This window comes from Mchenga conophoros, linkage group LG5, assembly GCF_057382185.1.
Source record: "Mchenga conophoros isolate Kocher_MC1m ecotype Shallow Benthic linkage group LG5, M_conophoros_male_GT1.1, whole genome shotgun sequence".
NCBI lineage: Eukaryota > Metazoa > Chordata > Actinopteri > Cichliformes > Cichlidae > Mchenga > Mchenga conophoros.
In genome coordinates, this window is record NC_140530.1 from 34,177,629 (window position 1) to 34,188,472 (window position 10,844).

The 10,844-nt window shown below is 38.8% G+C and overlaps 1 protein-coding gene across 1 annotated transcript; it reads left to right on the forward strand.

The window, feature by feature from the left end:
• The first annotated feature begins 1,245 nt into the window (after positions 1 to 1,245).
• On the forward strand, positions 1,246 to 3,949 carry LOC146574961 (elastase-1-like). Its single transcript, XM_085275063.1, has 8 exons — positions 1,246 to 1,368; positions 1,481 to 1,578; positions 1,677 to 1,777; positions 1,972 to 2,097; positions 2,295 to 2,431; positions 2,611 to 2,753; positions 3,489 to 3,638; positions 3,858 to 3,949. The coding sequence occupies exons 1-8, from the start codon at positions 1,284 to 1,286 to the stop codon at positions 3,867 to 3,869; spliced, it is 852 nt and encodes a 283-aa protein (XP_085131189.1). The 5' UTR covers positions 1,246 to 1,283; the 3' UTR covers positions 3,870 to 3,949.
• The last annotated feature ends 6,895 nt before the right edge of the window (positions 3,950 to 10,844 follow it).

The following is a 10,844-nucleotide window of genomic DNA, read 5'->3' on the forward strand; positions in this document are numbered from 1 at the left end:
GGGAGCGGGGACACGGAGCACGAGCACTTAGAAAGAAACACAGCACGGGAGTTGGATTTATTGTTGTGTACTATTTACTTCACTGCAAATAAACGCACTGCATTCATCGCACAGAGTCCTGCATTTTGGGTCTTCCTTCCCCACACACCCACAGTTGGCCAGTGTGAACTGTGACAATAGAACCAGAAACATATAGCAAAAAACTCAGAAGTGCTAGGAAACAAAACTGTACTCAAAGGATGAAACAGTAAAGAACTAGAACATCACTTTTAAAAAACAAATAAATCATGAACCCACAAAACTCAAAACACTGGGTCATTGGACCACCACAAAATCATTGTTACATCACTTTCTGCAGAGGATTTACAATAAGGTGCAAGCCACTGTTTTACACACACAAAAAAAGGGAATATCAAATTAGATTTTGCCACAAAATAACTTAAAGGGTCTGCCCAATTCTGGAAAATATTATTTGGGCAGATGAAATCCAAATTTACTTCTACCGAATAATGGGAAGAGAAAACTGAGAAGCAAATGAGTACTTCATGAGCACACCAAAGCACACCACATTATCTGTCAAACATGATGAAGTAATATTATGGGCATGTATGGCTGCCAGTGGGACGGGACCGCTAATGTTTATTGATCCTATGTCTGGTGATAAAAGAAACAGGATGACTTCTGAAGTGTACAGGATTATAATCTGTTCAGATTAATTTAAACACTCTAAAATTGATCTGACAGGTTTTGAACAATAGCCTATAGCATTCTCCAAAAGCAACCCAACCTTTTTTTCAGGGAATAAAATGGGATATTCTTCAATCACCAATGCAATCACTTGAACTCAGCTCAACAGAGCATACTGTTAGTTGACTTCTGAGAAGCATACAATCTATTAAAATTTATACAAGTTTTACCCTCAGCACAGACAAAGAACCCCAAAATTCCCTGACTATTACATTAATGTTAAAGTTTAGTTTACACAGAGAATCCAACTAAATAATCCTGAGCAGCAACTGCTAATGTAAATGGAAAAACATAATGAATTCAGCGGCTGAGTCAGCTATTCCATGAATGAATCCGCAGGCCTTCACTTCAGTGATAACTGTGAGACAGACACAGGTGGACAAGGGCTGGTGCTGAGCACTACACACAATCTCTCTCTCGCTCTCTCTCAAACACACACACACACACACACACACACACACACACACACACACACACACACACACACACACACACACACACACACACACACACGGCCTAGAGGGTATAAAAGAGTCATGGACGGAAGCCTTCATTGCAGAAGATTTCAGGAAACTGCAGACATGTTTAGGTTTCTTGTGCTGACCTCTCTTGCAGCCCTTGGTAAGAACTGTCTTCTTCTCCTTTGACATTATTGCAAAAGACAAAAATCTTTTCGATCACTTGAACGCTTGATGGCATACTGTTGTACTTTCCATGTCTCTACCTTGTCTAGTGCTGGCTGAGCCCCAGCCCAGGTTTCTGGAGGATGATCGTACACAGGAGAGAGTGGTGGGTGGTGAGGTGGCCAGACCCCACTCCTGGCCCTGGCAGGTACTTGATACTTTACAAATGCTTTAAAAAGTCCAAAAATGCAAATCAAAACAGAATGCAGGGATTTTCAGATTTCGTAAACCCATATTTTATTCCAGATAGGTCTTCAGTACCTATCTGGAGGCTCCTACTACCACACCTGTGGAGGGACCCTGATCAGGAGAGGATGGGTCATGACTGCTGCTCACTGTGTGGACACGTGCGTGTTACACAGGATATTCTTATGACTTAACTTCATCAAAAAATCTTGGCTTTACATTTTTCTTATTGCATATCAGTCTTCTATTTAATAAACTAGCAAAAAAACTACATAGTTTTTTTGTGAACTGATTTATTATTATTATTGATTCATTATAATATAATTAAAGAGATGTAAATTTCATCTTCCCACAGCCCCAGAACCTGGCGTGTTGTTCTTGGGGATCACGACATCTATACCCAAGAGGGCACAGAGCAGTACATGACCGTGAGTCAGGTCTACGTCCACCCCAGTTGGAACTCCAACAATGTTGCAGGCGGGTTAGTGATATCATGATCTGACACACATTTGCATGCACAAATTTTATATATATATGGTGTGCATATATTTTTCAAGTAAAATCTTTAAAATTGGCAAATTGGGGCATGTTTATTCTGTATCCTTAAAGACTTAATGATATTTTAGAAGATGAACAAAACGTGTTATTCATTGAAGTGACTGTGTGCTGGTCTCTCAGGTATGACATTGCCCTCCTGCGTCTGACATCTGATGCTACTCTCAATAACTACGTCCAGCTCGCCGCTCTGCCTCCTGCTAACCAGGTTTTGCCTAACAAAAACCCCTGCTATATCAGTGGATGGGGTCGCACCCAGAGTGAGTCTGACATAAGGATATCATGCATTTACACTATACAGTAAATTATTCGGTGCAGTGCTAGCATACATGGGAAAGCAATCTGTAAGAACCATAAAGTCAAGAGAGGGTTTTTTCACCCAGATTTTTTTCAAGACACAGTTGTATTGTGAGTCTTTTTTCTGTACTGCTGTACACAGCTGGAGGTCAGCTCTCCGCCCAGCTGAAGCAGGCCTCTCTGCCTGTTGTTGACCACAATACCTGCTCCAGCAGCGGATGGTGGGGGAGCACAGTGAAGACCACCATGGTTTGTGCTGGTGGCGGCAGCAATTCTGGCTGTCAGGTGAGCCAAGAGCATTATGAAGTATTTTAGGCCAGAGCGATTGTTTCATGCTTTTTACTTAGCAACGCTTTGTTGTTTAAAGTGTAATATCCAGGAGTGTTAAGTTGGTAATGCGTAAATAATTTATTAAGTCTTTTGAATCCGTAATAAACCATCAGCAAGAAAAATAGGTTTGCTATGTGGTTAATAACCTTTTAGGGTTGAGATGAGTTAAAATCTAGAACTTCATTATTAGCTACAAACAAAGATGAACACTGTCTTCATTCATTGTAATATTTAACAAACGTTGAACCTTGTTTTTTTAAGCTCTTTAGCAAACAGGTGTGTCAGCCCTAAAAAATGTTTGGGTATAAACAGACAGGAAGAAACGCTGGAAAGAAGTTGTTCTATTTCAGTCCCATGTCACTGTAACAGAGTGACATTTAATGTCTCCCACTGAGTTGGAAGCTGACCCCTTCCTGTCAAGGAAGATATTTTGGGGGGCACATGTGGGATTACTTGCTGCTTCAGCAGGGCATAAGTCACTTACAATAATTCAAGCAAGTGCTTAAGCTGCACAAAGTGCATGTTGTAAACTTGTGTTCTGCACAAACTTGCTTTAGGCTGACTGAGATGTTAGCTGGACATTGGAAGTTGGGAAGTAGTTAAGTGCACTGGCAAATTTGCTCTTGACTTTACCCAAAATGCATAAATGATTTTTTTTTGCTTGTCTGTGATGTAACCTTTCGAATGCAGGGTGACTCTGGTGGCCCCCTGAACTGCAGTGTTGGTGGCCAGTATGTTGTCCATGGTGTGACCAGCTTTGTGTCCTCCTCGGGCTGCAATGCCTACCAGAAGCCTACTGTCTTCACCCGCGTCTCTGCTTACATCAGCTGGATGAACAGTGTTAGTATTTTATAACCATTAATATAGATCACAGCATTTTAAAACACTGTGTTTGAGTTACTGTGTGTGGTAATGTTTTATTAGTCTTACTAATGCAGTAAATAGAAGATTTCATAGTTAATTTAATCCATTCAATTCTTACAAATATTTTTGCAGCATTTTGTGCAGGTTGATTGTTGTGGTAATCATGTAATGATTCATTTGTCCTTGCTTTGCCAGATCATGGGTTGAGAAGAGTGATCATCTCCATGGAAACACTCTGGATTCACCTCAGTTTCTTACTCCATCAGAATAAAATGTCCTTCAATGCACATGTGCCTCACTATGTTTTTTGTTTTTGCTTTTTTGTGCTTTTTTTTAGTGTTGCATATAAAAGATTTGGCCATTAAAGTATTTAAAAGCATTAGTAATTTGAGGTAAAGTAAAATATCTGAAACACATAATCTATTGACTATTGAGGCAGCAGTTCTAAGAAAATTCACACAAGTTTTTCTTTTGTGTCATGGCCATTTGCTGCTTCTGCTAAACTGATTTTAACAACACTTCAACAATTACACTATCACCACCAGCAGGGATCGTTACTGTTAGTGAGGAAGTAGTATAACATTAGCGATTCAAATATTTGGAAAAATAAAACAAATTTGTTTTAGGAAGAAAACTGCTAATGGCTGCCCAAATTCTCTTTGTCTATTATTATGTTTATTGTTTTTATTGTGTGTCTTTGTCATCATATGACGAAGAAACACAGTAATATATTTTAAAGATAGGCTTCACCTGCGGCATACCATAGATGTTATTCCAATCGGAGCAAAGATACAGCTCTGATTTTTGAACCTCCTGGTCACCTAGGGTTTTCCGCATGAATGATTTGTGTGCATTTATCTGTATCTCCTGGGTGTTTCACTTTCCCTTCATATTTTTGTTAGATTAACTGATTGTGATTTTAAATTGCCCATTGGTGTGGATGCATGTCTCAGTGCTAGCCTTATATTGCTTACTAGGGTGTTCAGGCTATATCACCTCTCTGGGATATGCTGGGATAATCTCGAGCCCACCTGTGACCCAGAGCTTGATGTGCAATAAACTAAACAGATGCATCTCTAAGTGACACTAATGCAGTGATACACATTCATATACAATTAGTCTCTCTTTCAAAGTTTATTTTTAATCATTCTTTCTTTTAGGCTCTATTACCTTCAGTGCTTCAATTCAGATCCAGGGCTGAACTCATTCTTCTGTCATCCACTCACAAGCAGATTAGAGTCCTTCAGTGAACCCACACAACCACTCAGGGGACATGCAGAATGCTTTTGTGATATAAACTAAATGTGTTCAACAATCAGACCAAAACTGAAAAAACAATCTACAAAACTTGCTGTTGAATGCTGGTAGCTCTTCTATCTTTGAGGAAGAAAGAAAATGTCATTCCTCATTAGTGTACCTACAGGTTTTGCTTGGCAGGGTCAGATGGGTTATATAGAAGCAGAATAGAATAAGGAGATGTTGGAAAACTCAACCTGCAGTCAGATATTTTCAGGGTTAGTTGAAGTTTTGAATATGACTAATATGATGTGTCTCTTCATGCCTAGAAGAGAAGGATATGCAGACTTGAATATCAAAATAGATTTTGATACCAGTTCTGACAGCCTCTTAAAAATATTTGTCATAACGATACATTTATAAGGACAAAATAATACACCATGACATTTAAGTCCTTCTTAAAGGACTCTCCTTTTCTAAGGAAAACACACGTGTTAATGTATACCAATTTTTCAAGTGGTACTTTTGCTATGTAACATTTAAATGTTAAATTGTAAATAATATTGATATATATATTTAAAGGCTAGCGAGTGTATTCACAGTTTCAAATGGTAACACTCGCTTTTGCCAGATATTACATAGCTTACAAGGTATGTCAAGAAGCCTGTATTATGATCCTCGGGAAGTATATTCTAAGAAAAACACTGCCATATTGCCTTTATATCATTATGTCTGCTTGTGAAAAAAAGCTTTGTCTTTTCAGTGGTGTGGCCATATGGTGGTGATGATAGCTCCAAGTCTTACAGTAAATAGCTGTCATATTGTTCTGTTGAGCAGGTATATGATGAAAGTGGAAAATCTACTGTCTAGAGATTTCTTTAGAGATTTGGTTTTCTTTTTTTGAAAGAGTAATTGTGAAACAGCTAAGAATCTGAATCACAATCAGAATCGGTTTTATTGCCAAATGTTGAGCAGGTTTAGAACATTAGGAAATTGCTGCGGTGCTTCAGTGCAAACATACTGTCATAAATTATGCTTAAATAGACATGAAAATAAAAATAAGAATAAGAGTTAAAAGTGCTAAGTAGATAGATATATACATGAGTGCAGGTTGTGATCAGTGCCAAACATGGAATGATGCAGTGAACACAGCGTAGGGTCATGTGTTAGTGGTGGGAACAGTCATACGGTTATTGTTCATGAGTCCAACAGCAGAGGGGAAGAAACTGTTCTTATGGCGAGAGGTTCTGGTGCGAATGGACCGGAGCCTCCTGCCTGAGGGGAGCAGGTCAAACAGACTGTGTCCAGGGTGAGAAGGGTCAGCTGAGATCCGAGCTGCACGCCCCAGTGTCCTGGAGGTGTACAGGTCCTGCAGAGATGGGAGTCTGCAAGACTTGAGAGGTTTCAGTCAGGTTTCATAGCTCATCAGAATACAGAATACAGAAATACCTATGGCCTCTGACAGTGATGTAGCCAGAGGACCCTTTACGGTTTCACGCCTTTACGGTTCGGAGCTGTGGACCTGTTTTATATACACGCGGAATAGTTTTCTATAAGAGATCGCTGCAAAAGTGCAGCCTTACGTAATGTCCACCCTACTGTTACACATTTTATATTAAGATTTAAAAATGTAGTCAGTATTGCTATGGCCAATAACCTTCAGTAATACTAATAAATCACACAGCAATAGTACATTCATGTAGTTGTAAAAAGCATGATAATATATTAAGTAATCCAAAGTATTCAGAATACGTTACTCTCACTAAGTAACGTAACGGAATACGTTACAAAATACATTTTGGGGCATGTATTCTGTAATCTGTAGTGGAATACATTTTAAAAGTAACCTTCCCAACACTGGCCTTATTTGGTTTATTTCTGTTATAGGTGTGTATTGACTTGGTGCTCTGATTATGCATCTGTGGGCAATCCATTTACATGCCTGAGGATCTCTCCAACACTTGACATTTTTAAAACCCATCTGAAAACACATTTTTACTCTCTATTTTTTTTTTTTTTACTATGTACAGCACTTTGGTCAGCCTGTGTGTTTTTTTAAAATGTGCTTATAAATAAATTGAATGACTGCTTGATTAAGATTCAAGCTCCAGTTATAATTTAAATAAAACCATCATTCACTTCTTGAATATTTTTTACTTTTTACTTCACAGTCTTTTCTTTATGTGTCTCAGAGTATTCTTATGGCACTGTGCCAGCATTATCAGCTACACACTACATGCTATACTGTACTTCAGTTAAACCTGTTCAGCCTGGAGCTACATTCTTATCTCCATACTCCAGCAATCAGCTCAGCTCAGCTCATCCAATGTGCCAAAGCCTCATGAGCACCCTCTTTAAACTTCCTTTTAAAATAATACAATTTTTGTCTAACTGACAATCCTTCTTTGAGCTCTGCATTTGGATAATCAAGTTGTCCCTTTCTGACATACTGCAAACGATAAGTGTTCTTCATGTTCCAAATGCAGCTTCAACAGATTTAAATCCAAAGAGCTTCACCTCCATCTCTATGATACTCAGTTAATTACAAGGAAAAGAAGATTATTTATATAGACAGACTCACTGAGATAAAGACAAACTCTTTTTCGTCTAGCATGTACAGAGTGTGTTCGCAACTCTATTCTTTAATGTGAAAAATTAAAAATCCATGTCAGTCAACAAACCTAACTTGCAGTTGAAAGGTCAGCTGATTATCCTCTCATGCAGTATTTTTGTGTTTCTGTCCTCCTGACATCTGCATCAATTCATAATACATTTCTCATCTTCAACTCTTTGTGTTTCTCTTTTTTCTCTCTTTCTCCTCTACCATTTTTTGGTTTTCCTCCAGTAATTTATACTTCTGCTCCAAGGCTTTAAATTTCTCCTCCAGTTGCTTTTTTTTTTTGCAGTCCTTCATTTTTCTTTCTACTTCAAACTACTGTCATGACTTTGTTTTCCTGTTCCAGCTGTTTATTCCTTTCTTCAGCTCACTTATAGTTATTCACTATTTACCACGCAATGATCCGTCGGAGAGATCTCCAACGCATTCTTAAGTAGCTCCTCCTACAAAGCTTGATCAGCTGTGTGATGGTCTTCAGGTGTGGCCAACCGCCTGGCAGGGCCACACCCACCAGGCCTGAAGGTGCCTATAAACAGGTGCTCTCAGAAACACCGGCATCCACACACACACACACACACACACACACACACACATAAATCTGCAAGCAGGGAGAATGAGGGACAGCACACCAAAAACACACATGTCCATAATTGCGCAGGGACCCTGGGTCGCTCAGACCCAGGACCCTGACAACCTCATCATGTACAGTATGCACTCCATCTAACATGTAAGTTGGAATGGAGAAGTGGAGAAGTTGGGTATTGATTTTACTATAGCAGACTACTGTTTTCTGATATTTTAAAGTTTGTTAACACACATACTGAAATCAAAAGACCTACAATCTTTACTACACAGCAATCATGGCAAAAGGACACCCTGTGTCGTGATTTCATTTAAAATGTAATTTTTTCATCTTTGACCGCTCATGGATTCAGTAAACACTGCTTGTGTACAGAATATATCAACTTGTCTGTGGAGAAAGAATGAGTGAGGGAGACTGCAGCAAACTGCAGCTTAAATGTGAAAAGCTATAAGCTGTAAGTATTGCATCATAATGGCAATGGCTTCATGACAACTACCACTAAAAGTGTAGATGTCCAGATGTCCCAGTAGAAGAGTTTGACAATCCAGATGTATCACCAACCATGAACCTAATAGTTGTGCAACTGTGGAAGAACTGCTGGTGTGCAAGCCCGAACTGAACGAGTGACGTGAGCTGACACATGGATGATTTTAATGTGCTGCCTGTGTGATGTGGTTGAAAACTTCAGAAGACCAGAACAAGACTGTCTGTTTCTGTTGTTACAAGCTCAAAAGGTTATCCTGTGGTTTTTGTATGGGTTTCTTTCTATAATTGCATTATATTATATATAATACTAAAGGTAAATTGGTGATTAAGTTTTAGCTTAATGCACTTTTTAAAGTCTATTTAGATTTGTGTTGTCTAATGTTTCATAAATCCCCAATTCTTTAACAGAAATGCTTTCATGCCTCTGTGAATATTTAAAAATCTGTGCACATCTCTTTGTGATATGTGGACAAGATTAGCAAACATATTAGAAATGAATACAAAAGTTAATCAACACAGAATTAATGCATAACATTTTTTAACCATTTTCTCAGTTGGTGGAACTAATTCCAAAGGTCAGCGTATCTGTAATATCTCTGCAAGAGGGTTACGTTCCTCATGTTAATGAAAAACAGTTCGCTAATTACACATATTCATCATTTTTTGCGCTTGATTAATCACATTCTTGTGATGAAGAATGTTCACCTCTCAATTTAACACACTGTCAGGGGTAAGCTACTGTGAATACAAACTTTGTGTTATGTTCTCATGAGTCATCTCACTGACTGTTGCTACATGTCACTGTTACTGAAGCAGGGCTCAATGGCAGGACTCTGAACTGTGCAGTCAAAAGGGGATTTATATACAACACCAGTGAAATATTTACATATACAGAGCGACAGTGTTCCGGGGATTCCAAGAGAGGGTCAGGGAAACACACGTCAAGCACCTCTTCGTAGAGTCCAGAACATGATACACACACCGTCCAATCCAACACCGTGACCCACTCTCATTCTGGTCAGGTCCAGGGCAATCTATACAGGTAGATGGACACAGAGGTCAGAAGAAGCACCAGGGACCACAGGGAAGTACAAACGCGAGCCAGGCTACACTAACAGAAGTAAGTACAACAATCCAGTGAGGAACACTACTCCAACACGGCCTTAAATACTGTCAGGATCCATCAGCAATGATGAGCCGCAGGTGTGTGTGCGCAGGTGTGAGAATCAGAAGAACACAGAAGAACAGACGCCTCCCTGGTGAACATAGTAAGAACAGCATGCCAGGGCAGCCACTGATGAACCATGACAGTACAAACACAGTTGTTGGTAAAGTCTGTTTGACCCACATGTGTGACCCACTCATATGCTACAGAAACTTATATATATATTTATATATATGCTACTGATGCTGAAATATTGATAGATTCACTATGATTTTATTAGAAACCAAAAAGGGAATGTAAATTACAACTTGAAGTTACAATAGAAGAAAATTAAGTCAAACACGAATGCTAGTAGGAATCATTCTACTGGAACTATAAGTATTAAAATTAAATTTAATAGCAACTGATCTGATTCAGGTATTTTGCTATTACCACCCTTAATCTCACTGCTGCAAATGCATTCTCTGAAACCTAATCTCCAGAAGGCAATGGCTGAATGGCAGAACAACCTTGTCAACTTGAGAAAATCCTAACATCCTTGTGGGATTCACACACATCCCTGTGCCAACTCATTAAAGTCAGCTTTTATATTTCTGGCTTCATTAAACCTCCTTCATGCCAAAAAGTTCAAATCATTAAAAAAATGAACACTTGTCTACGACATTAATAAGCAGGTCCAATTTATCTGAGTCACGAACTGTCCAGAGTCCAAAATTTTAATCATTGTGGAAAGCAATACAAATGTGTTTGTCTTTTCAGAAGACACACATTGATACCTCACCAGTTGTCTTCTTAAGGTAGAAAAAACCACAGGCTTCGACAAGGTAGCAATTGCCAACAATCGATTTTATTGAATGCTTTTGAGAAAATGAAGAGCACCAGTCTACACACAGTAAAGCGTTCAAATCAAGAGCTGCACCTAATCGACTGGGTGGTGTAGATTTTCTTTGTAAATCATTCAAAGTGCTGGATACAGTTGTGACATATTTGCTCACTTTCCAAAATAAAAAAGAGAAATATTGGTCTAAGAGACTAAAATAAATCCATTTAAAGAGCAAGTAAAATGTGTAGAAAATATTGCACTGCATATTTGTT